This window comes from Magnolia sinica, chromosome 17 (genome assembly GCF_029962835.1).
Source record: "Magnolia sinica isolate HGM2019 chromosome 17, MsV1, whole genome shotgun sequence".
NCBI lineage: Eukaryota > Viridiplantae > Streptophyta > Magnoliopsida > Magnoliales > Magnoliaceae > Magnolia > Magnolia sinica.
Genome location: NC_080589.1, coordinates 72,044,067 through 72,071,558, shown reverse-complemented (window position 1 = coordinate 72,071,558; position 27,492 = coordinate 72,044,067). Strand labels below are relative to the sequence as shown.

General features: G+C 40.1%; 1 protein-coding gene across 7 annotated transcripts; it reads left to right on the top strand.

Moving 5' to 3' along the window:
• The first annotated feature begins 1,097 nt into the window (after positions 1 to 1,097).
• On the top strand, positions 1,098 to 26,154 carry LOC131230729 (stress-response A/B barrel domain-containing protein UP3). 7 transcript variants are annotated; one of them, XM_058226674.1, is made up of 13 exons: positions 1,098 to 1,318; positions 1,406 to 1,498; positions 2,007 to 2,103; positions 4,561 to 4,688; positions 6,467 to 6,603; positions 6,721 to 6,789; positions 11,556 to 11,694; positions 15,813 to 15,875; positions 16,180 to 16,223; positions 17,484 to 17,591; positions 21,569 to 21,652; positions 22,543 to 22,595; positions 25,815 to 26,154. In XM_058226674.1, the coding sequence occupies exons 1-10, from the start codon at positions 1,189 to 1,191 to the stop codon at positions 17,568 to 17,570; spliced, it is 987 nt and encodes a 328-aa protein (XP_058082657.1). In that variant the 5' UTR covers positions 1,098 to 1,188; the 3' UTR covers positions 17,571 to 17,591; positions 21,569 to 21,652; positions 22,543 to 22,595; positions 25,815 to 26,154. The 7 variants fall into 7 exon arrangements, with proteins under 7 accessions (XP_058082657.1, XP_058082656.1, XP_058082658.1 ...); XM_058226673.1 differs by lacking the exon at positions 25,815 to 26,154 and adding an exon at positions 22,264 to 22,290 and having other exon boundaries at positions 22,543 to 23,012; XM_058226675.1 differs by lacking the exon at positions 25,815 to 26,154 and adding an exon at positions 17,878 to 17,959 and having other exon boundaries at positions 22,543 to 23,012.
• Positions 26,155 to 27,492: the final 1,338 nt, after the last annotated feature.

Below are 27,492 nucleotides of genomic sequence, written 5' to 3'. Positions count from 1 at the left end.
TTTTAATATGATGATCAACACCACTCAAACATTGTCCATATAAATCAACAACTAAAAATAGTTGTTGAGTCACTCAAATATGATATTGTGCTTGTGGCCCATCCGAGACTCGAAATTTCATTATTTTTGAATAAAATGTACATTTTAGTAGGCTTATTACAATCACTATATCAAACATTACATACATCACTAATTAAATATATTAAAGTTGATCAAGTAATTAAATTCAAATCCCCATAATTATATCATTTCGCTACTTTTGGATTAAAGTTGATTCTCAATCCGGGCGCCAAACACAATACATGGATTTCAAGTTCAGGGTTATGAATCCAGGGGGTCTAAATCCACGCTCCCAAACTAGCCCTATTTGGAGGGGCATTTTTGTCATTTCACGTCATTTGAATAAAATTGTCCAAAATAGGGGATAGAGGAGCGATTATTAGATTGTAGAGTCACTCTCCTAATATAGGATAGATTACCGATGCATTTGACGGATTTCTGTTTTCCCTATTAGTATTATTTCAGTTTTTTCTATCTGATGAACGTCTCTGATCTCTCACACGCTTTACAAATAGGCATTTATGGCCGAAGGGCTTCCCCTTCAGCTAACGCGCGCAAATGCACCCGTTCTATCTTTTTCCTGTCCACCCATTTCTCGTATCTCTTTCGAATCATACGATACACGACCTGAATCTTCTGTAAGTATACACGTGCTCTAAATAGTACCATTATAATGAAATTTTTAGATAATCCAAACCGTTTATATGCTGAATAAAAAACTATATAGTATATTTAAAAAATAATTTGACTTCAATGTTCTAATTTACTAATCCATTTTAATTTAATTTTGACCGTTGTTCAATTTCGATTTCTGACATTTCATTTAAAGGAAATAAAAAATATTTAGAACATAAATAATTTAATAATTATGATTTTTCATATATGGGTCAATATACTAATGGTTTGGATTATAGATATGTGGAACCCACTTGTAAGAAATGAAAACTCGAGTATATACTGTGAAAAGAAGTGAACTACGTATCATACCATTCCTCCCCATTCCCAAGCTCTCCCCATTCAAAACCTTCCTTGCAACCGCTTAAAAATGGAAGAAAGAAGCAAAAAAAAAAAAAAAAAAAAAAACGAATTTTCGGACATTTCCGTCATTTTAGAAATTCTTAAACAAAAATGCATATTCATTCTCATACTCTCAGCCCTTCTGCCATTTTCCCCATTTCTCCTTTCTGCAAAACCCTAATCTCTCATCTCTGCGTTACTCCCAAGGGTTTCCATCTCTCTCAGTCTCGACGTCTGTATGGTGAGTGAGATGCCACATCCCCGTCTTGTTACTTGAATTTCAATGTCGATTTTTTGCTTTTTCTGATTTTGATTTGGTTTTTGGCAGCCTCGAGATCAAATGGGAAGTCGAACTGGCGGTTTCGGTGGAGGAATCGTCGGGATGTGGTGTTTTCGGCATTGGATGAATGGAGTTTTGGTTGTGAGTATGATTTTTTTTTTGATAGATGAAATTGATCATGATTTTCTGATGTAAAGAGAGTTTTTAATTTGGTCGGCAATGTATCGGGATGATCCAGGCCGTTCATCTGTTGGGAATCATCATCAATTGTTATGTTCTGAAAATGTTAATCTTACCCGTTGGATCGGCGCAACGTCTATATATCTTGTTGAATATGGACAATTGGCTGTACCGTCCATTTTCAGGATGAAAATTGAACAATTGAGATCATCTGATGAAGTTTCCAGGGCATGGCCCACCATAATGGTACCTGGCAGATAGCCTTCTGGAATGGAAAGGTGGACCCTAGTACTGGGCTGAATATTTTGTTATGTCTCTTTGATGGATGTGTTTTTTGTAGTTAACTTTTTTTTTTTTTTTTCATTTTATTATCGTGCAGTGAAAAAATCCTTTTAACTGGAAATTAGTGTTTTACTGAAAATTCACTATTGGATAAGCATTTCTTTGTTTTATGTGGCTTAAATTTCAGCCTTGAAACTGAATAGCCAGAGAGGAGTGATTTTCTCAGCTTTTAATGGATGGAATGCTGGAGTTGATTCAACAGGTTCTGAATTCACGAGGAAAAGGTGCTCTCTCTCTCTCTCTCTCTCTCTCTCTCTCTCTCTCTCTCTCTCTTTCTGTTATTTTGGATCATTTTGCTTTGAGTATATCTTGCCCTAGTTGACAAATACTAACAGTTAAACTGCGAAGAATGTTGTGGATTTGTGGCTTGTAATTGCACATAACAGAGCTGTTCACCTAAGCTCATTGCTGCTGCTGCTGCTGTCAAACTGCCTTGTATTCAGAATGCAGCTGGGCATTCTTGTAATTTATCTCTTTCTTGTTTTGTTTTAGTTACTATCAATTGTATATTGTATGCATGGGTTTCCAATTCTGGTGAGTGGGGCCCATGGTTCTATAGTCCACGACATCGGTCTGTTGAGTCCTATGGGCATACCATGGATGGAGCATGGTTGAGCACGGTTGAAAATCCACATATTGGTGGATTCCAGCAACCAATATTAGTATCATTTTCAGTTGAATATGGATGGTTCTTGTATCTCCTATCACCTACATGGCCATATATCTGTAAGTCCCATATGAAATGTTAACCATGACCTGTAGAGGATATTTTGAATCATGGTCCATCCATGGTGGGACTCAACAGACTGATGGTTCAGATTACTGAACAGTGAGTCTAACTTGTTAGAATTGAAAAGCCATGTGTATTGTGCAAGGATGGACTAGGATTCAGTAGTGACCCCTCCAGTACAATGTCAGTACTGGTAGGTGCTGGAAAAGCTCTGTGGGCCCCACCATGATGTATGTGTTTTATCCATGCCACCCATCCATTTTGCCAGCTCATTTTAGGGCATGAGCCCACAAATGAGGCAGATCCAAATCTCAGGTGGACCACACCATAGGAAACAGTAGTGATTGAATGCTCACCATTAAAAACTTTCTAGGGCCCACTGTAATGTTTATTTGTCATCCAACCTATTGATTAGGTCACACAGACATGAATGAAGGGAAAACACAATTATCAGCTTCATCCAAAACTTTTGTGGCCCCCTAGAAGTTTTTAATGGCGGGCGTTCAATCACCACTGTTTCCTGTGGTGTGGTCTGCCTGATAGTTGGGTCTGCCTCATTTTTGGGCTCATGCCCTAACATGAGCTGGCAAAATGGATGCGTGGTGTGGATAGAACACCTACATCATGGTGGGGCCCACGGAGCTTTTCCAGCAATGACCAGTACCAATATATAGGAGGGGTCACTACCAAATTCGAGTCCTTCAAAGGTATGGCTACGCGTCCTTAATTCCTCTATAGTTAAACCCGCTTTCTAGACTCTGAGAATACATTGGTTCATTAATCAATCAATTGATTTTTTTTGATGGTACTAGAGCCTATTTCTTCAATCCATTCAAATTTTCATTTAGAATTGATTTTCATCAGCTTGTGAATTCATTACTCAACTCATGCATTTTATCATCCCTAGGAATTGTTAATTCGAGTTTTCATTGTTGAAGAGCTTTCCATGGTTTTGCCAAGATTCATTTTATCGTTTCTCTCCGTTGAACCTATGTATGTCTTTTTTCAGCATTACCTACCCTATCCTCTTTGATTCTTTCTTCTTTTTTATGTCTGCCCCTTTTTCAAGGAACTCCTTGCAAAATTCCAAATCAACAGACTCCCAAACCAAAACCCATACTCTTTCTTTCTCAAATGCTCCACTTGCTGTAGCTTTTCAGAACTTGCTTCTATTGTTTCAACCAGCAAGCTCTTAGAGCTTCCTTTTCCACTATTTGGGCCCCATTATGTGGAATTGTTAGTTTTCTTATATAGCTTCTTCTGCTACTCCATTACAAAATTGTACAATTGAAAAAAAATTCATGCATGAAGCTTGAGAAGTAAAATCTTTAATCTAATTTGATAGCTGAAACCTTATACGTAACATCTCTGGACACTTAGAGAACTACTAAGCTAGTCTGAGATTGGTAGACTTTTAGCACAATTGAATTGTGTGTGTGTCTGTGGAGCGATGAGGGCTCTTCTTTTAAATTTCTGATTTCCTTAGCATTCTGCCTTCGTAAGACCAGAATATTAGTTGCTGCTGGCACTAGGGAACTGAATCTATTTTCCAGCCTTTATCATGCATCTTCCTCTTCATCAAGGATACTGATGTTAAATTGGTAAATCTTTGCATAATCTCAATGGCGCACCTTCTGTCGTTTTCTGATTATTTAAGCTACCTTCTTTGCACAGAACTAGGTTATTAGTACTCTGGTGATTGGGGTCCCCATTTGAATTTACTTTGTAACTTTTCTTTATATAGATTGGCCCCTTCTTCATCATCATCATCTAATCTTGATTGGCGTCTTCTTCATGAAATTGGAATGAGATGCCAAAATAATTCTTTTCTATCTAGTTCAAATTTTACTGGTTATACTGTCATAGATAACTATAGTGTTTCTGCCTTTTTTTGGAGTGTTAATTTTGCATTTCACTGTGGTGATATGTGACTACTCCTTTGTTATGGCAGGAAAATTGTGGAGCACATTTGTCTTCTGAAAGCAAAGGCAGATTTAACTGATGATGAAGAGAAAGACATGCTAGATTATCTTTATACATCCCAGTATCAAATGGGTGGAATTATTGCAATTTCATTAGGTGAGATCCTTCCTAACTTCTGTCCAGCCTATCTATATGAGTTTGCGATTGCATATGATGACAATGATTGGTAGGCAGTAGCATATTGACTCTTGAGGACTATAATCTCCATTTTGTGTTGTGCGTGGCTGTTTGGTAAAGGACACGTTTATTTTATATACTACTCTTCATTGTTATGTAATTTTCTTTGCATTACTTCTATTGTCAGTTTGTGTTTTAAGTGGTAATTATTCATTGTATCCATTATGGTATAACCATTGTAACAGCGCCTCAATTTCTAAGGAAATAGATTCCCTACTATTAAAAATTCAGGACTCTCTGACTCAGCACTAATGTGAGCTAATTGGTTTGGTGGGCTCTGAGTATTGAACCTAAAAATGCTGTGTCTTTACATAGACATGGAAAGGGACTGGTAATATCCCCACATTCATGTGGATGTAAAAAATGTCATGTAAGCGTTTCAATTATACATGAGATAGCCAAATACCGATCCGGACAGACCATTTGATGCACACTACTGTTGGCATGGCAGGCCATGATGCAAGAATCACATTGATTGGATGATCCTAGTCATCAGATCAATAGCATGAAAAATGGCTAGTCAATATTGATTAGGGAAAAGAATAGGGACAGTCATCATCTTGAAACATCTATTAAATGCCCCACCGTGGATTGCTTGTGGCTCTAGAAAAGCACTTTGGTTAGATGATTGTATTGATCCAATCTATGGCGTGTAATGGTTACGATGGTTATAACAAAATGACCAACACTGAAAAGGGTTAATAACAAGGATCATCTGATTTATATGATTTTGCATAATGGCCTGCCATTAATGGTATTGACTGCATTGACGGTTCAGTTCTAGAATGGGTGTCCCACGGATTATTTTAAGGCACTAGGGTCATTGAACATCCCCATGAAGGTGGGGGACATTAGCTTTTCCCATATGAGAATATAGATGATGACATGTAGATTACGAGGCCTTTTTTTCTTTTTTCTTTTAAAAATTTAAATTCCTGTTGGAATAGTCTAGTCTTTTCTTTGCTTGATGTGTAATTTAGTAGTTTCAAACAGCCAAACACGATAGGTACATTTGATTTGGGTCGTTTATGTGATCTTAAGATTTGATAGTTTCCTATACGATCCAATCCCATTTGTAAATCATTAGATATTCAATGGTTTTGAACGTTGGGGAAGATTATGTGGTTGGTGTCATGTCCTATGGACTGATCAGCCATCAGCATACATGTTTGATTGTAAAGAACCATAGGGTTAAAAAGATTGTAGTTTATGGGGCAGACAGGCATATCTTTGTGACTTTTATACCATTTCAAGAGAATTTTAGTCACCTGCTCCAGTGTGTTGGATTTACTACTATATTTATCACTTTATATAAGTGAACTCATTTGCTTTGGCAGCTTTCACAAACATAGTAGTTTGGTGGTATTGGGGTGATGTTAGATGTATGGTTGGACCTCGCAATCTGGTTGCTTTATGTCAGAAGTATTTTTTTTTTTTTTTCGGAAATTGAATTTTACAATATCACCCTTTTCAATAACATTCCTTTGTACTGTTGTAACGATAGTCCATCATATGCTCTACTCTTCTCGAAAGGCCTCACATGCTTCAGATATTCAATTCATGTGATGTAGATATTATATGGGAGTGGTAAAGTTTCTGCAGGCAATAATGATGCACTCCCTTGTGTGGTTACAAAGAAACAACTTACAAAGCTTCAAGGGGCACCACTAATATAAATCCCTTAACTGCTCCTGCAGGCCGTATCACGGATATGAAAGCTGATGGCTTCACGCATGCTGTATATATGCGGTTCCAGAGAAAGGAAGATCTTGCAAAGTTCTATGACAATGTTTACTCGAGGCTTCTTAAGGAGCATGTGATTCCTTACTGTCATGTATGCCTGACATGTAAAGACCAACGCTCCAGTTGATGTTTGCTTCAAGTGATGCCATAATTGTTAGTTTTGATTAGGCGCACTTGACTGCACTTTATTTCAATGTATCTTTTGTAGGAGTGGATTAATGTGGATTATGAATCTGAGGTGGAAGATGATATCCTGCCTATATTTCGGAAGGGAGAGGTTAGGCAGCAACATACTTGTTATACTTGCTGAGTTCTTATACGATCTAATTTTTTGTTTGTTTTGTAGTAATTATTTCGAACCTTTAACTTGTAGTCAATCATGCGTGTTGTCGTTCAGCGTGGTGGGTTTTAGAACTTCTATTTGCTGCCACGACCATACAACATTTTGAGATAATAAAATGTTATTTCCTGATTGTATTGTAATTATACGGTTTTAAAGAATCTCATTAAAAAAAAAAAAAAAAACAAACATAAAAGGTGTATCCCTGAAATAAAAAATCAATAATAGTTAAAACAGAAACATGATGTGGACATCACGCGCACACGTGCACGCACGCCGCCCCCTACGCACGTACACACGAAGGAGGGCCTTACCGTCAATCTGGATCGATGACGACATCTAGGGAGGGCCCCCTAGCTAGAAAACGGAGTTTTGGTTCCTTGGAGTGGGCTCGATAATCAAGTAAAGCCCATCATGGGATCTCATGATCGGGGCCCACTAGTCGGATTGATTTCATATTTTAGGTTTTACTTATTGTTATTATTTAGAACATCATGAACGCTTTAGATTTCTTTGTTTGATTTTTATTTTAGTTTACTTCATCGCCAAGTAATAGGTTGTGCACATGACGCGAGTTTTGGGATATATGGTTTTCTTATGAATAGGCACCCCTTATAGTTCTTTTGATTCCATTGAAGATTGATAAAAATTCTGCGTTTTTCTACTCTCTGAGTTGTGAAGCCTAATTGAGTGCGAAGCCCTCCTTTCATCGAAGGGTTAACTACCGTGGTGCGAAGCCACATCTATCCCGATTCGCCTCCATCCATCGCCATCTCTACTACCCATCTTCTACCATCATTTTTTCTCATCTCACCCCATCATCTACACTTTGAATCAATCATCTATTGCAACAATTCTCCTCCCCACAGCAGAATTTCAGAATCTGCCCCTACAGGAGGGCTGAAACTTCGGCGGAGCACCACGCACAAACCGTACATCGGATCGAGCTAAGATTTGGGAGTTTTGGAGTCCATCTCTGGCCGACCAGGGCTAAGGTGGCCTTTTTCTGAATAGTGGGTCCCACACACGTGCGGCCGGGATCACATGCACGTGCGTCTGAGCCATTGTTGTTGTCCACGTGTGCGGTACTTCTCTGGTTCGTCTCTTTCCTCTCTTTCACTCTACTTTTACCCAAAATCCCTAAACCTAACCCTAAATTACTCAAATCTCCAATTTTATGCCCCTTTTCTTACCCTAGGGTTTCCCGAATTGGAATTTCTGAATCCCTTGGATTAGGGACTGATTACTATGCATGTGTGGATGATTATTTCTTATCTTTGAGTATCGTTTGGTTCATAATTTTTATTGATCCAGCCCTATCATGTGTAGGCCTGGACCCGCATAGATTCCTCTTAATTGAATGTTTGGACTTTCATGTGGGATATGAAATTTGTGTAATTGTTTTTGAACTAACGTGATCTTAAGCCTGAAATCTCACATATCATATTTAATTTTCATGTCCTGCATCAAATTGGTATCAGAGCTTAGGATTCTTATAGGGGAATACATTACATGTTTAGGGTTAGTTTGTTTGAGTCCATCATGCATTCAGTTCATCATATGTAGCTTTTAGGAGTCCATAGTCCCTGATATTAGTTGTTGAAATTTCTGTTAGCAGGAAGTTAGCAATTTACATTGCTGTAACTTTCTGTTATTCTTTTATTTTGACAACTATATTGCTGGATTTTAGTAGCACTGCGTAGCTTCCCTCATATAGAATCTCATAGGATCATTTAGTCCCATATAGTCGTCATAGAAAGTCCTTAGGTGGAGTTGCAAGTTGTACGCCCACACGTACGGGTCATGGTTTTGGCTAGCACCCTACACTAAACATGGAACAACTGCTAGAGTCACTAAACAAGCTGTCCCAGCAGATCGAGTCTTGGGGTAAGCGCTTGGAACAAGACATAGATCAACGCCTTGACCAAATAGAGGCCTCCCTCAGGACAAACCCCACCATTAGGGAAGATGGCCAATCTCAGGCAGGTGGCCAGGAGGATAGACCAATGAATGGAGGTGGCCAAGGAATCAGTCATGGGCGTGCACCCGTACCCCCACCCTATGAGGGACATCAAGACCATTATTTTAAGGGGTACAAAATGTGCAACCTCGTGGCTAGATAGAGTGCACCAGAGGCTAGTGTAGAGTTACCTACTGAGGCCATTCCGGTAGTGGATGAGTTTCATGATGTCTTTCCTGATGATCTACCGGATGAGTCTCCCCCTAGGAGGGATATAGAGCACACCAGAACATAGGACACCGTAATACATACAGCTAAGTTTGCGTTTAATAGTTCTGTTGATAGGTCCACAAGTCTCAGTCCTCATGAAGTCGTTACTGGTTATAAACCTGAGAAACCTATTGATATCGTCCTTATGTCTCTGTCCCACAGGCCGTCAGAGCCTGCAAAGTCTTTTGCATATCACATTCATTCATGGCATCAAGAAATCAGGTAGAAGATCATTACTAGTAATGAACATTACAATTTTTTTGCAAACCAGTATGAACGTTTCAAAGAATTCAATATTGGGGACTCTGTGATGGTCCGCATCAGGCCTGAGCGGTATCCTGCGGAGGCCATTTGTAAGTTACACGCACGTAGCGCTGGACCCTTCAAAATTATAAAACGAAACAATCTCAATGCGTATGAGGTAGATCTTCCACCTTCCATGGGGAATTAGTTTGGAGGATCTAGTTACTTTTCAGGGGACCACTGATACTTTGTCTGGCCTTTCGCTCACCCATTTTGATTCCCCAGATTTATCCCTTGATCCATGGCCCTCTCTCGACCCATCTTCCCAACCTCTACCTCCTATACCTACCCTTCTTGACCCATTTTTCCAGCCTCTACGTTCCATACCTACCTGTCCTGACCCATTTTCCCAGCCTCTACCTCCCGACCTATTTCTCAGCCTCTACCTTCCATACTTACTCTTTCTGATCTTTCTTTCTAGTCTTTACCTCCCATACCTAACCTTCACACACTCAGAGAGGAAGTAGAGGATATCCTGAACCATCAGATAGTTTTAACGTCGGACAATAGGTTTCAGAAGTACCTGGTTAAATGGAAGTCATGCTTAGCTTCAGACAATACGTGGCTCACTGAGGAGGAGCTTCAGAGACTTGATCCTGACATCCTGGAGTGGTTCAGGAGTTTTATTTCGCCAGTGGCGAAATCTTTGCAGCCGGGGAGAATTGATGGTGACATCACGCGCACACGCGCACGCGCGTCGACCCCTACGCACGTACGCACGAAGGAGGGTCCCACCGTCGATCTGGATCGATGACGACGTTTAAGGAGGGCCCCCTAGCTAGAAGACGGAGTTTTGGTTCCTTGGAGTGGGCCCGATAATCAAGTAAAGCCCATCATGGGATTTCATGATCGAGGTCCATTAGTCGGATTGATTTCATATTTTAGGTTTTACTTATTATTATTATTTAGAACATCATGAACGCTTTAGATTTCTTTGTTTGATTTTTATTTTATTTTACTTCATCGCCAAGTAATAGGTTGCGCACATGGCACGAGTTTTGGGATATAGAGTTTTCTTACAAATAGGCACCCCTTGTAGTTCTTTTGATTCCATTGAAGATTAATAAAAATTCTGCGTTTTTCTACTCTTTGAGTTGCGAAGCCTAATTCAGTGCGTAGCCCTCCCTTTATCGAAGGGTTAACTACCGTGGTGCGAAGCCACATCTATCTCGATTCGCCCCCATCCATCGCCATCTCTACTACCCATCTTTTACCATCCCTTTTTCTCATCTCACCCCATCATCTACACTTTGAATCAATCATTTATTGCAGCAATTCTCCTCCCCACCGCAGAATTTCAGAATCTGGCCCTACAGGAGGGCTGAAACTTCAGCGGAGCTCCACGCACAAACTGTACATCGGATCGAGCTGAGATTTAGGGGTTTTGGAGTCCATCCTTGGCCGACCAGGGCCAAGGTTACCTTTTTTTGAATAGTGGGTCCCACACACATGCGGCCGGGATCACACACACGTGCGTTTGGGCTATTGTTGTTGTCCACGCGTGCGGTACTTTTCTGGTTCGTCTCTCTCCTCTCTTTCACTCTGCTTTCGCCCAAAATCCCTAAACCTAACCCTAAATTACTCAAATATCTAATTTTATGCCCCTTTTCTTACTCTAGGGTTTTCCAAATTAGAATTTCTGAATCCCTTGGATTAGGGACTGATTACTATGCATGTGTGGATGATTATTTCTTATCTTTGAGTATCGTTTGGTTCATAATTTTTATTGATCCAGCCCTATCATGTGTAGGCCTGGATTCGCATAGATTCCCTTTAATTGAATGTTTGGACTTTCATGTGGGATATGGAATTTGTGTAATTGTTTCTGAACTAACCTGATCTTAAGCCTGAAATCTCGCATATCATATTTAATTTTCATGTCCTGCATCAAAACAGCTTTCATGTGAACTATGTCCTGGAGTGCCAGACACACGGATATGCCCGTGTGCTAGCACAGTTTAATTTCAGAAAGCTCAATTTCGAAAGGTACCCATTTCTTTGTTGTATAGTTTCAAACCAGTAAATAAAATAGAATTCATCACTGTTTGTTCAGAAATATTGAAAAGCATTTTGATGTGCCCCAAGTTCAAAATTTTCTATATATATGTGCATTTTTCTTTTTGAGTTTATAAAGCCAATTGAGAGAATTTGTGGTACTTGTGGGGAACAGGAGTTCAACTATGGCGTGGAGTCTGTGCTTCTGATTTCAGTGATCGGAAGTGCCATTGGTGGACCTGTAGAAGATGCACTGGCTACTTTTGCTAAACTGACTGAGGACTTTGGCTCCTTGATTGTGCAGGCTACTCAAGGTATGTTTGAGGTTAAGAAAAAGGGTACACCCCCCAGTTATTGTAAAACATTACTTTCTGGCCATTGCCAGAAATGAATTAAAAAGTGAATTTGAGCTAGTATTTTTCATGCAGTGGAGAAAATGTAAACTTAAAAAGGCAATGATACCCATTTAAACACCCCTCGCTCTCTCTCTCTCTCTCTCACACACACACACACACACACACACACAAAGTTTAAAATATTGCCTGAAATGGTACGCATTGGGTGGTGACCTGGTATCAGTATTAGGTGATACGGTATGCCCCTCACTGTAGAAAGGACATTTGAATCGGGTCGACTTTGGCTTGACTTGGCCGACTCACTGTATCATCCAAATGCAGGGTGAGTCCGCTGAGTTGCTCCTGTGCTGACTCATCTAGTTGATTTGTTTATTTGTAGCTGTGTAAGGCCTGTGATTCACATATTAAATTCACCATTTCCTTCACATGTGCCCCTCCATGTTCAGCCATGATTCAAAAGATCAGGGCAATCTAGAACTGAGGTGGGTGTTGGGCCACAACAAGGGTGAAAATGGTTAAAGATGCACACCATAGAAAATTTCATATTGTGTTTTGGGCTCACCAAACGTTTATATGTCATCTAACCCGTTCACAAGGTGCGCCCTACCAGGACAAATGGACATCCCAAAAAATCAAGCAGATTGAAGATACAGGTGGCTGCACCACTTGAATATGGAGGTTTGGGAATGTTTTTGCATTATTTCTGATCGTATGGCCCACATGACTTTCGGATCAGCCTGATTTTTGGGGATTCTATATTCATGGTGGGTCTCACCTGATGCATGGTTTGGATTCCATATAAACATCAAGATGGGCCCACAAACAACTCAACTGTGCAGTTGCCCTCGAGTAATGCCTCCACTGAGATGCCTCTACTTCCACAACAACTCTTCATTTTTACTGATGATAGGAAATTCAATACTCTGATGAAGGGTGATGGATGATACTCAGGCACTTAAAAATTTCATATGTGGCATATAGAAACTCAAACAGAAGTGTGCAATTTGTGGGCCCTAGTTTGGATGTGTCATGAACCAATAATTACATTCATTTCATCATCCGACTATGGGACTGTTGGACATTTGGTTAAAAATAAAAATATACAATGTTCCCTCTTCCTATTTCAACAAACAAGTGTGCATGAATCAGAGGCTAGGAGTGCTCAACCAATCTGATTTTGGCACCTTAACTTATCAACAGCGGGTTTCACAATTTAATCGATTTAATTTAGGTTAACATATGCTACGTATACAATTTCTGAATGCTTGCATTCGCATATCAAGCATCAATGTGTCACATGTTGCTTGCTGGTGCATGAAATAAAGTCCTCCGTGTCATCAAATTACTTTAAAATATCAATGAAAGGTTGAAAATATAAAACCTTTTTTGCTTTTTACAAAAGGGTACATATTGTTGAAAATTGAAAGGTTGACGGTTGAATAAGGCCCATTTGGCTAAAGTTCATTTAAAAAGGCCCATAAGCCCATTCACGTTTTTACTATTATAAATAAGAGTAGAAGGCATTGAAACGGCTAGGGTTTCAGTACACCCCAAGTATCTCATGTTCTCTCTCTCTCTCTCTCTCTCTCTCTCTCTTATCGTTTCGTTCTTGTATTTTGTTCTCCTACTTCCCATTGTAGCTTCTCGTAGGCCCTCAAAATTAGCACCATGTAGCCGTTTAACATGGTATCAAAGCCTAAGTGCTCCTAGGGTTTTGTCTTCTTCTTCTTCTTCTTATTATTATTATCTTCTTCTTCTTATTATTCTTCTTCTCTCTTTTCTTTCACTTTGTTTTTCTTAGTCTTCTTCAATTCTGTTTTTGAAGATTTTTTTCGAATGACTTGCTGATTTTTCTGTTGCCGCTCTCTCTCTCTCTCTCTCTCTCTCTTTTTTTTGGTTGAAGCAGATTTTTGTGCTGCCTTGGCCGGGGTTTGCTGGTTTTTTTTTTTTCCTATTTAAGCAGACTTTAGTTTAGTGTTGCCTTGGCGAGGATTTGTTGGATTTCTCCCATCGAAGCAATTTTTGTATTGCTTTGGATATGGTTTGCTGATATTTTTATCAGGGCAGATTTTTGGATATTTTTTGTGTTTCCCTTCATAATCCTAGGTTGTTCCCTTCTTTCATTCATTTTTCTTTTTCATAGTTTTCTTTCTTTCCTGCTTCTTCCTCTTAACTCTATGAGTTTTATTCGTTTTAATCTTTCTAGACAAGTGGTGTTTCCTTCATTACCTTACTAATCTTTGGCGGTTCTTTGCTTTCCTTCCTAATCTTCTTTTCTTTCCTCTTTCCCTCTTTCCTTCCCAACAAAACAACTTCTTATTAATCATTTTCCCTCCACCCTTCAGTCTTCAACAAGTGACGATTCCCTTCATTCCCTATACAATAACAGCTCTTTTTTTTTTTTTTTTTACACACGCACCCGACACACAACCACCCACTCATGCCGTAGTGGGATTTCACCACCTATGGGTATCGAACCCAAGACCTCATGTTGAAACTCCTTAGAGTCTACCACCGAGGTAAGGACTCGAACCCTATACAACAACTTATCAACCCATTTCCCTTCATCCTTCATTTCCACCCCCCGCCAATTCTTTTTCTGTTTTGAGAGTCGCAAGGCCTTTTCCTCACTGACTCATTGTGCTTCATGAGTAGGGGTGGCTTGCAATTAGATTTTGTTAGGGTTTTGCATCATGCATTGTTGGATTTGAATACTTTTTGATATGGGGTTGAAGCTCTTGCTAATTTTTCTGTTGTTCGGTTGAAGATGTTGCTCAAAATTCTTATTTTATTCAATTTTTGAAGATTTTTTTGAGGAATTTGCTGTTTTTTGTTGAATGGTTGGAGGTATTGTTGGACGTCTGAGTTGGAGGTATTTAATTGGATTGTCTCTTACTGTGTGACGTATGCTCACCTCTTTTCCACCACCTCCTTTGACGACTTAGCAACTTCTTCGTTTCAGGTTATCCTTGCCAAGATGTGTGATGTGACCAGTATTTACACTAGGTAGTTGACTAGACCTGTTTATGTATCAGACAGTTGGTTCAGGCTTGTTTGGGCTGGGTGGTTGTCCCAGCCTTGGCTTAGACTTACGATTGTATTGGGCTTGTTTACTCTGAGCAATTGGCTCAGACTCATTATTTATATTTGTTGCGGATAGTTGTTTGGACTTATAATTGTGTTGGACAATTAGCCCGGCCTTGGTTGAGTTGGATAGTTGATCCTAAATCATTTGTGTTGGATGGTTGCTCCAGTGGCTCACATCATGAAGTTGCAAAAGTGCATGTTGGCCTGAAATCATTGGTCATCTCATTGCCTCCACTTCTCATATGCTTGGTCGCCTCTTGTCACAGCCAGCACTACTCATCTCTACAACCATGCTACTTTTTTTTCCCATACTTCACAGAAATCTTTTATGTGTTTCTCCAAACTCAAGTTCCTCATTTTAGAGCACTTTGAGTTTGATGAGGGATTTTAGAGAAGAATTTCTTTCTTTCTTAGATTTGATTATATTAGCACTTAGCCCTTGTTTCAAGCTAGGCCTCATTAGGATGCTCCAACTTGAGGGAGAGTGTTGAAAGGTTGATAGTTGAATAAGGCCCATTTGGCTCAAGTCCATCTAATAAAGCCTATTCACGTTTTTACTATTATAAATAATAGCAAAGGGCTAGGGTTTCAATACACCCTAAGCATCTCATGTTCTTGCTCTCTCTCACTCTCTCTCTTCCCTCTTTCATCTCCTTTCTTCTTCTTCTCATTGTAGCTTCTCATAGGCCCTCAAGATTTGCACCATGTAGCGGTTTAACACATATGATGGCAAGTGATAAATATGATGATCTAAACTGTGGATGCAATACTTTCCCACATTGGATGGGGCTCACATGTTGGTATTGGGCCTGTATCAACTGATCCAGATGATACATCGGTTTTAGTGGAGACTGGAATGGTACACCAAAACCCATTTTTAATCCTTGCTCTCATGACCTTTTTTTTTTTTTGTGTGTGTGTGTGCATAAAAGTATATTTTACACATGCTATGGTATTAATGAATTGACATCATGTATTTCAATTTTCAGGTTCAAATTTCAACCTCAGTGATAGGGATTACACGCATGCTGTGGTGATACGCTTCTCATCATGTATGCCTTATTCTTCAATAGATTTGACAATGACCTGTTGAAGGCCCAAGTCAAGGCTGACTAGAAGCTTGGTTCATTTTTCAGTGTTTGCTTGAACTTTTCAAGTTCCTCAGTTAGCCTCTTGGGTCCCATGTGAATTTCTTTTGGTTCTAAGAAGAGTGAGCTATGCCTTCAACATGTTGTGATTTGATTGAGTCGAGTCAGCCTCGTGTGGTTTATCAATACTCAATCAGGTCTTTAAAAGCTGCTGCTTAATTGATCCTTTTCTTCTTAGGCCGCTAATTATATTGATCTGAACTTGCAGTTGAGGCCTTGGAGATATTCAGAAATAGCTCGGAGTACAAGGATGTATGCAAGCTAATCCCTTGAATATGCATATTTTCTTGAATTCAAGGTTTACATCTTGTTCATTGTTTCAGGCTGCATGTTTGTGCACATACATGCTGACATGCCTGCAGTCTCACAGTACTAGATTGCAGATTCGTTAACTTACATTTTGCCCTGGCTATGTTGATTATGATTTGTTTTTTTCCCCCCTTTTTCACCATGAGGAGCTATATGATCCTTGCCTCGGATTCTCAGTTTGTACAAGTAGGGCCCACACTTCAGTTGACCCAGACCATTGGTCTGTTGGGACACACCACAGATGTACCATGCTCCAAAAATTCATCAATAGGACATTCATAAAATTTTAATTTATGGCATGCAAATAGACGATCAAGAAGAGGAACCCAACAATGGTTTACAATCAACCAGAAAAGATCCAAGGTCGGAGGATAGGACCCAATTTGGGAGATTTACCCATGTTGGTGCGGGTGCCCAACAGACTAGTCTGGAATCTGGATAGCTATTTGATATTCTGGCAGAGTATGATGCTTGATATGCAGGCAGTTATAAATTGTATAAGTGGTATACATTACTCAATTTAAACTGTTTAAATTAGAGGACCCACTGTGAGCGGTTCTTCCAAAATTATATTAGTTTAATAATCAACACTGTGGTCTTGGTATCGATTCCCAAGTGGGGTGTGGCTAACAGTGGGGTGTGTGTTTACTAACGTGCTAACCAATTAAAAAAAAAACTCTGCTTAGTGGAAACATTCTTGATTATTGGCCATTGGTATATTTTTATTCAGATGATTCATTAAATGTCTGCTAATTGGATAGTTAGGTGATCAAATCAGTGTAATTTTTGGTGATAGTGCATCTAAACAGTGGCTCATGAGTTGGATGGTTTGATATGAGTTGCGTGAATGCTACATGAACTGTTTCTTAGCAGCTGTGTATCAACCATCAATCTGCTAGAGCATTTTAAAGTTCTCTCTTGTCAGGATCACTGAATGATGGGCCCACTCACGGAAACTGAGAAACTGATTATACTGCACATATCCTGTGTTGACATTCATAAATAGTTCCTTTTATGCATTGCGTGACCTTTGGACAACAAGGAGGTGGTTAGACATGTTAAAATCTTGCACGACATATTTGGGTTTGTTCCCGTCTCTGTTTGAATCCGCATGCTCTGTATTGTCTTTCCATGGCAGTAAGGAGATGATTGTCTTTTCACTGCAAGATCCTGACTACTGACTTTTCTTAATTCCAAATGCAGACGTGGAGGTTAAAATTCCAGCCGATCACAGAAAAAGCCCTTGAGGTTCATTTTGCCGTAGATCCTGTGGGCACTGAGATTATGTAGTATTGCCCAGCTGGCTTGGTGGTTTGTTTCCTTGCTCATTAAGTTTTGCTGTTAAAAAAATCATTTTTATTTTTATTTTTATTATTTCACCATCCCATCTTCAGATGATGCTAGCAATGAGCACATTTATATCTGTATCTATCAGTATGTTTTTGCCTGTGCATGCAAACATTTGTATGTCTATCTGTACTCATGAATGTGTGTACATATGATTCATGTACATACATGTGTATGTTTTTATGTGTGCATGTGTACAAGTTTATTCCCATACTAAACTTAGGAAACATATTTCTACCTTTCCTTGAAGCATTTATTTCGTGCCGCATTGAGTCCAAATGGAGCAGAGCCGTAGAATCTTTTTCGAATGCGTTTCTCCAACTGATCTATGGGTATTTTATCTACACTAGTATTTTATATATGCAAGTTTATTGAGAAATGTTCCAGTGCTCACGGAGCACCATGAGTTATAGTGCTCCTAGTTGTCCGTTCACTTGGACAGTCCAACAGATCAATCTGAACTGTATATTCACTCCATAACACATTTAGTGGACTGCCATGCAAAAATTGCCTTGATTAGATGATCCGATCCATCCTTGAGTTGGCCTTATTTTCTCTAGCCACCCCCACCCCTTTTCCAAGCCATAGATGGAATTGTTATGATTGGCTTACAAAAGTGATTCTTTGAAATCATAAGCAATCCATGATGGGCCCCAACAAGTAGATGGATCAAATTGGTGATTTAGACCTATTTGCAAACAATATTGACTGTCCATATTAAATTCAACCAATCAAATGGTTAATATTTGCTAGATTCGTTGGATATAATGAACGGTCTGGATCAATGTATTGGATGTCTAAGTGTCCCAATGCAACTAGGAGCACTAAAACTTAAAAGCGCTCTGAGAGTATTGGAGCATTTCTCATATTTATATACATCGATGTATTTGAACTCGTTAAGGACTTTGTTCCCCCTCTTTTTTGTTTTAATAAAATATTTTTTATTTATGGATGTATATTTATACATAGATCTACATGTATGCATGTGCATGTACATACAGTGTTTATATGTGGGTGGATGTATGTCTATCTCTGTGTATCTATTATGTACCGACATGTATTTGTGCATCCGTATATATCATTTTTTAATGTATGCGTGCGTCAATCTATGTCTCTGCATCATGTCTTTCCACAAAATGTTTACTTTGTGTTACATTTAGCCCATATGGAGGTTGAACATGGCAAGTTCATCTGCTGTAGTCAGCGACTCAGCAATATGCCTTTTAGAGCCTTGCTAAGCACACACGTGTGTGAAATAAAGCTCATGAACATGCCATGCATGTGCCAGCATGGCCATAGGTGTGAGATCCGATCCATCCATCAGGTTGGTCTGACCTTCTATATCTATTCCCAAAAATAAATGTGGTCCACTCAGTTTATGGGCCCCATTATTGTAAACAGGTGGATTAGTTGGAAAACTTCAGCCAAATTTTTTCAGAGCTGTACATTTGTTTTGCAAATGGTGGCCCGCCTAACCAGTGGATTGACCTGATTCTTGGGCTAGGGCATCAACAGTGATTCCTTTCTGATGATGGGTTTGCATCTCAGACCAATGTATTCCATAATGGTAATGGTGGCCATCGTAAAGGTAATAGTGATGGCCACCACTGGTACCTTTACGATACGGGTCGTAATGGCTGTTATGGCCCTTGTAATGGCCGTTACGGTCTCCTTTTTTTTTTTTGTTTTGTTTTTTATTGAAAAAAAATATGAAAAACCAATATCTGGCCCATGACGTTGAAAAAAATATTTGAAAATCCTAAATCTGCCACGTAATAGACTATTACGGGGTTGCTACAGCCTTTACAAGGGGCGTAACAGGCCGCTAATGGTGGTAACGGGTTATTTTTTCCATAACAGTTGTTACCGCCGTTATGACCCCAGAACGTGTAACGGTTGCCACCGTTACCTTTACATAACGGCCTTTACGGTACACCATGTCTCGGACTTATCTTATCATGCTGGTACATGTGGCATGCACATGAGCTTTAGTGCATATGCGTGTGTGCTTAGCAAAGCTCTTTCTATGTATATGTATGAATGCATACATGCATACATGTATGGAAGAGATCCAGTCCAATCTCCGACTCTCTACTACAAATGGACAACCATGAATAGGTCATATAGGCATGCAAGGAAGAGATCCAATCCAACCTCCCACTTTCTATACTATAGATGGCATGTTTATGATCTGGGCAACCATGAATAGGTCACGTACCAATTGTCACAGTGATCGGACAGCTGTGCAGAAATCCAAAAAATTTGGTCAGTGATTTTTTTATCACAGCTTTTAGATGGTTAAGATGGTTCGAGCATTGTTATTTTTGCTCATGGTCCATTTATGTAGGCTTATGATGAATGATTGGTTTTGATCATCACATGCATTCCATGTGTTATATAAAGTGGACGACGAAAAATCTGTCCTCCCAGGTCGACTGGAATTCCCGTGCATTTATAGATGCATGCATTCATGTATGTGTATGGGTAAATATGTATGCATGCCTGTAGCATATATATGTATGGTGCATGGAGCATGTATATGTGTGCTTGTTTATGTGAGTTATGTTTGACCATACATCTATCCAGTTCACTCGTTCCAAAAGTTCATTTTCATGTTGCATCTGAGTCCCAAAGAGTTAAAAGTTAGTCTGCCTGTCACCATACACCATGTGAACAGCACATGCACATCTGTATGTATCATGTATGATCGGGAAACTTGTCTTGATCGATGCATGTTTATTCAATCACATAGGCCGCATCATGCATCTGTCTATGTAGGTGTATATGTGCACAGTGCACACCATTTCATATTCATGTAAGCATTTTTTTTTTTTTTTGGGTTAGCTTGTTAGTACACACCCATGTCAGTACACACACTCCATGTTAGCCGCCTCCGCTAGGGATCGATACCAAGACCTCAAGTGTTGAAACGAGGTATCTCCATTTCATATTCATGTAAGCATGCCTCCATGAGCACGTGTATATTTCCATGCATGCTCATATTATCTCTCAATGTTTTCAAGAAAAGCCTACCCTGTTTTGCATTATGACCATATAGATGCCATTTAACTATGCATGTCTATGTGTGCATCGTGCATGCATTATGTCCACCACGTATGTTGCTGTGTAACATACATACACATCCATGCACTCATTTTTGTTGCATGTGCATGTGTGTATCCCTTTGTGTTTTCCCATGGACTACACACCATAGTTCAAAAACACAAAAATGTGACCTGACTCAATGTTCACCCTGATTGGGTCGGCCTGAAGACTTGACTCGGCTCGATATTTAATACTTAGTTTTAGAAGTTATTATATTTAATAACATATGTTTCAAATTTGTATGAATATAGAACTATGGCTTTGTCACCCTCATGAAAACAATGAATGGCATGTTGGTAATGGCTTACTTACCTATTCGATGAGGTAAGGTGTTCGAATCTTGCCACCTGCTTTGTTTGTTTATCAAAAGTCCAAACTGAACAAGCGACTTGGTTCTGAGTCCCGCCACCTTGCGTAGAGTCGACCGAGTTGGTAAGCTGACTCAACAGGTCTTGGTGAGTCAGAACCGAGTCTCACTTGTCAACGGAATTCCTGTGGAGTGGAACTTGACTCGGCCTAATTTACTACTAATGAGAAAAGCAAGTGCTAAATTCAAACAGTGTGAAATGCATTGCATCCTTGTTTATTCGTTACTCTCAAACTCTACAAAAGCCAAAAATCTCTTCCTACCTTAAACACTACTGTAATAAAGTAGTCAGGAAATGGTACACATGCATTTTTATATACAAGGAAAAATTCACTAATCAAACCGCTGAAGCTTTTGACTCTTTTGCACCGACTGTGATTCTTTAGTATAGTATTATCATATTTGAAGGTATTGATTATACCCCTTTGGTACATCATTTATTTTAATGAAGTTAGTTGTCTTTGGACAGGAAAAGTCGTCATCTTATCTTACAAGTTCTGACTTCTGCTCTTGAATTTTCTATACGTTTCTGGATCAACACCGTACAATTCTGGTAAATGGACAATCAGGCGTTGGTTTTTTATTTTTTATTTTTTTGAGGTGCACACTAGTGGTGTAGATACCACCATAAGCCTACGGTCCTACCGGGCAGATGTGGAGCCCATGTGGTGTGTGTATCATATCCAACCTGTCCATTGGATGTCTTCTTAGGTTATACCCACAACTTGAAAATCATCTTGTTTCAAAACTCTGCTGGGCCACAGAACAGGGAACAAGGTAGGATGGGAAGCTCACCTTTGATTCTCATTGATGCCCACCTGAGTCTTTGAAGAGGCTGATTTTTGTCCTAACCCTTTATCTATAACAGATTAAGAGTCTGGATGGCCTGGATTCCATATACACAACATTGTGGTGCCCCCATGCAAATCAAGATTGTGCGTTCCCTTTCAATTTGTCCCCTCTTTTGTGGTCTACCTGAGTTTTTGCATGTGCTTGTTTTTGGGCCCTGGCTGTAAAATAAGGCAACACATCTGATGGATGGATTGGATGTCATGAATACATCACATGGACCCCACTTCTGCCTAGCACCAGCTGTGTTTCTCGATATTGCATTTTTTTTGTCCTTTTGTACTGTAGTCTTATTTAAGTATTAATTGGACTCAGTGCTAGACGATCCAAGCGGCTCATAAGGTTGGCCCCACCATCTAGATGCCCTGGCCCAAGTATCAGACCATTCCATTCATCAGGTTGGCTGCACATGTCAGAAAAAAGGATGGCCGTAAAAGTTTGACCTTCGATCCAAATCAATGGCACGTGCAGCCCACCAGATAAGCGGACCGGTATTGCAAGGTTGGAAATTTCATGGAAATTTTAAAAAATAATTGCAATTAAATTAGTAGCTGAATTTCTTGGTTTCTTTCATTGTTTGTGATTGATATGCAGAAATATAATTAATCTGATCAAGCACTGGATGGCTCGATCTCCATGGAAATTCGGTAAAATTTCATAGCTGAATTTCTTGAATTCAATAATAATTCAGTGCTTACAATGCAATCTATAGAGCTACAATTCTTATAAAATTCACTACAATTCTTGTAACTTCTTCAAAGGAAATACACATAAATCACATTCCTGTAGCTGCAGTATACATCTACCAAATTGAAAATATCATTTTCTGGGAAAAGATTGTGTGCATACGGTGTGCACGTAGAGTCGGTGCGCACTTCCCATATCTCCCACCAAGGACAGTGCCTGGGAATCCCAACATGCATTTCGAAACTGATTGTTAAAACTCCATTTCGAAATGCATGTTGGGATCCTGCCCGCTATAGTTGGGCAGTGGAAGATTGGTGTGCACCGAATTCTCAGTGTACACTGTGTGCACCCAAGTCGGTCCCTTATTTTGAAACTCCTACTACAAACTGCAAAATTCTGTTACTGTGTCATCGGGCGAGAGCAAGCTGTCCTTGTTGAATTCCGATCAGTTGTGCAGCGGGTTTGGTCCCTGCGGCACGAGTCTCTTGGACACTCCATATCTTGGGCTGATGTCGTTGTTGCCGGGGTCTGGTGAGGGAGGTATCGTTGAGGAACGTGGTGGTGGGGCAGGAAACTCAGCCTTCCATTCATATGCGTTCTTCGTGGCTGTAATTCTCCGGCCGTCGCTGAGGACAGAGAAGTGTGCAGTGGTGAGGATGATCAGGAAAACCACAAAAGGCAATCGGGAATTCTGAATTTTCATGATCAAGGTATGAGATTTGAAGGTGAGGAGAAGGTTGAGAAATGGGGGAATGAGAGAGAGAGAGAGAGAGTGAAGCAGGTGGGAATGTCATTAATATGGGATCAGCAAACCTGTGGTGAGGAAGATGGAGCCAAAATAATCAATTAATTAGAATGAAATGACCAAACTGCCACTTTGACATTCCTCCATTATCGAGAATACCCTTGGCTGTGAACTGGTTGGGGGTGGCGGTGGGTCCTGTAGAGCTGGGCTTAACTGGGTGTAGGTTTTGTCAGGTCCAGGTCCTTTCAAGTCCCTGTCTAATTCTAGAAGACTCAGACCCAGATCCGATTGAGTACCCATTGGGTCTTTGGCTGTAGGTTTCAAGATCGGTAGCGGATAAAGAAGAGCATTTACATGGTTGGGCCCATCCAATGGATGGATTGGATTGCATAATTGTCTAACATTTGATACGTGTGCGGGTTAGAAAACCATGTTTTGTTGCTAGCATCAGCACTATGTATTAAATATATACAACTGCACTATTAAAATAGGATTGGGTCCATCGGGTACGGACCCGGTTGGCCATCGACAGCCCTATTCATAAGCCTCCTGGTTAGTTTATGGTGTGATGTGACATCTGACTCTGTAATGTGGGTTGCATGATCTGCTGATCCAGACGGTTGATCTGATAGGCATCACTTTTGATGGGGGGTGCCTCTAAGATCTCAGGGATTAGAAGATCTATCCTTCGATCTTTATCTTTTCTCTTGCATTCTATTTGTAGGCCACCACTGATTTGAGGGTCAGGATCTTCTGATCTTGGTTCTGTTTGGGACATCCCCACGTCGATGGTTGGTGCTTAGATCAACGGTTGAGTGATTGAACCATGGGTCCCACACGTGCAGGCCAAGTAATTCTGGCGAGTCTAGGTTGTGTGGTGATGTTTGGATCCGGGTCTTAAAACCCCGACTAGACAGGAGGTTTGGACCGGGTTTGTACTTGAACCTGCGGCCCCAGAAATGGATCGAATCTCCTTGAAATCTGGTCAAATAGAGGGATGACAATCGATCATCTACAGCCCGAATACGGCACCGTTTTTCCCATCGGCATGTGACACGTGCAGGGCATTTAATCCGTACAAAACTCGGTCCTAACTATAAAGAGCAGCTGTCTTTGAAATCGGGGCAATCCAGCTGTTAGGTTGTGTAGCGAATCCCCTACAGAAGTGACGTCACTAAGTTATGTGGGACCCACTATGATGTATGTACTGTATCCACACCGTCCATACATTTGTAGAGATCATTTTAGGGCATTATCCAAAGAATGAGACATATCCAAATCTCAAGTGGACCGCACCGCAGAAATCAGTGGGGATTGAACGCTTATCATTAAAAACTTCTTTAGACTACAGAAGTTTTGAAGTTTTCGCTCAAGCTGATATTTGTGTTTTCCCTTATTCCATGTCTTTGTTAACATATAAACAGGTTGGATCTCAAATAAACATCATGGTGTGCCCTAGAAAGGTATCAACGGTGGTAGTCACTGTCCCCACTTTTTTCTGTGGTGGGGTCCACCTGAACTTTGGATCTGCCTAATTCTTTGGCTCATATCCTAAATGATCTCTCCAAATTGATGGATGGTGTGGATACAACACACGCATCATGGTAGAGCCCACAGAACGTGGTGACGTCACTTCAGTAGCTAATCCGCTTCCGTCGGCCACGCTTGTTCGTTGTAGTCCATCCATTTATTTCAATGGCGTGGCCGGCCTGACGTGTGGACCGACCTAATCTGGTATCAGGCAAACTTCATGGTGGGGGCCCACCTTTTGCATGCCGGCGGCCCTAGGGCATTAGTTTTCTAACTAATGACAACTGACTTGCAGGGTTAGGAAAAAAACAAAAAAATCCGTAAGTCAAAAGTTCAGAGCTTTGCTAAGCCCACACGTGTGTATTAATGAATGTCACCAAATATGCCAGCGTGGCAGACAGATGAAATATCTGAACCATCCATTAGAAGGGTACAGCTAAGTAGATATTTCCACTCCAAGAATCAGGTCAGTCCACCGATCATGTGGGTGGGCCCCATTTAACTGAAATATGTACGGTTGTGAAAAAATCAGCCATAGTTTTATAACCGTCAACTTGTTGCTAATATAATTGCTCACCTACCAAATGGGACACCTTTATCTTTGGGCAGTATCATCAAGACGGTGAGGCCCACCTGATGGATGGCTTCGATATTTCACCTGTCTTCAAAGCTGGCACATCGGGTGGAGTGTGCATTAACTGACTGGCCTAACTTACAAACGCGCGAGTGCTTGGCAAAGCAAACAACCGCTGCCACCTGTAATTAAATACTGTTACTAGGTTTGATTTATGGCAAATTACTTGCTATTCTCTTCATAGCAATGAGTACAATTTAAGGGCTGAATAAAACGGGCTGGGGTCCAGTAAACTAACGGTTCGGATATCTTGATGATGTAGTTGTGCAGAAGGAAAGGTGTGGAGCTCTGAAATTTATGAAATGGAATTTCATATATTTATTGCAATCGGATTCCACGTAAAGGAGGGAAGCGGATTGTGTCCTGCCGTCGCCTGGATGATAATCTGTCCAGGCAGGGGATATGTGGAGCCTACCTTGATGTATGGGTCTTATCTGCACCGTCCATCCATTTTTCCAGATCATTGTAAGGATATGAGCGTTGAAATGATACAGATCCAAAGCTCAAGTGGACCACATCATAGGAAGCATGGTGATAACGACACCCACGTTGGACTCTTTCTAGGGGCCACCTCCGTGATGCTTATTTACTATCCAATCTGCTCATAAGGTTATATAGACCTTGATGAAGGGAAAACAAAAATATCAGCTTGATCCAAAATTCTGCCATTCTCAATCTGGATGGATTATCCTTCACAAAGGATTCCCTTGTGATGATTTTTCGGACAACTGTAGAGTAGTATTTGCTGGTAGAGTTAGGGATCGAGTGAGTCGGACCGAGTTAGGGTTGACCCGACTTGATTCGGTTTTGAAACAGGCCTGGCCTGAACTCATCCTGACTCAGTAATGAGTCCAGCATGTCTGACTCAATCTGAGTCCGGGTCTGGCCTGGACTAATTCAGACCGAGTCAGATCCCGTCACAAGTACTGAGTCGGGTTGAGTCGGCATTGAGTGTAGCGGGTATTCACGAGTTGAAATCACAACTCAAAACTTAAGACTCGCTTGCTAGAATTACAGCCTCTCCATCAGCTACACGGCATCTCAGATCTAAAATGGTTAGATGTGAGTTTTCTCTAATATATATGTATGAGTTGAGTCGAGCTACTCGGTGACTTGAACTAGACTCGGTTTGATATCTAATTGACTCACCCACTCGGTTCAGATGAAGTCAAATATAAACGAGTCGGACGAGTCAAGTTTGTCGAGTGGAGTTGTCCCATGCCCGGCTCTATTTGTAGGTTTCCAAAACTCTAGTTTTTAGTGAAAATATGTCATTGTTACTAGCGATTTTACTATAATTGCAATTAGTAGCCTTTTAATCACCTCCTTTATAATGCATCTATGATATCAATAACTTCTCATATATATAAACTTATTAAAAATAACAAAAACTTTAACATACTAAAAATAATAAAATTTAACTAAAAACTCAAAATTAATTTTTAAAGTGATATTATTTTTATACAAATTTATTCTAGAACAGAATATAAATCTTGTCGATAGCTTTCCAATGATATATTATACATGTAAAATGGATAACCAATCACAAAATTATAGTTGTCAGTGAGGGGAAGATGCACACTAAGGCCCATCTCTATTTTAGTGTTCTAGCCTGCTAGAGATTTGGATCTTTCTTGTTTTTGGATTAATATTCTAACAGGGAGCTGTGACATGGAAGTACACAAAGTAGATATCATGCAATGATTATAAGGGCTCCCACAACCTATATTGCACAAAATACCTAAATAATACATGTCGGTGTAGATTACACATAGAAAGGATACATGAGAGTAACTACTCCCATGGGGAAACATGAGCAAGGGGCCCGGCACATCTCATTTTCACCAGGCCAATTGCAAGGGTGAAATTGCCATTACTGTCGGGGTAGCTCTCATGTATCCTTTTTATGTGTAGTCTCCACCTACATGTATTATTTAGGTATTTTGTG

Bases quoted from the DNA above. Each gene is read 5' to 3' on its own strand.
- LOC131230729 (XM_058226674.1), top strand. From the start codon at position 1,189: ATGCATATTCATTCTCATACTCTCAGCCCTTCTGCCATTTTCCCCATT. The intron at 1,499-2,006 runs GTGAGTATGATT...CTTAAATTTCAG, and splicing joins GGATGAATGGAGTTTTGGTT to CCTTGAAACTGAATAGCCAG. The intron at 15,876-16,179 runs GTATGCCTTATT...CTGAACTTGCAG, and splicing joins GGTGATACGCTTCTCATCAT to TTGAGGCCTTGGAGATATTC.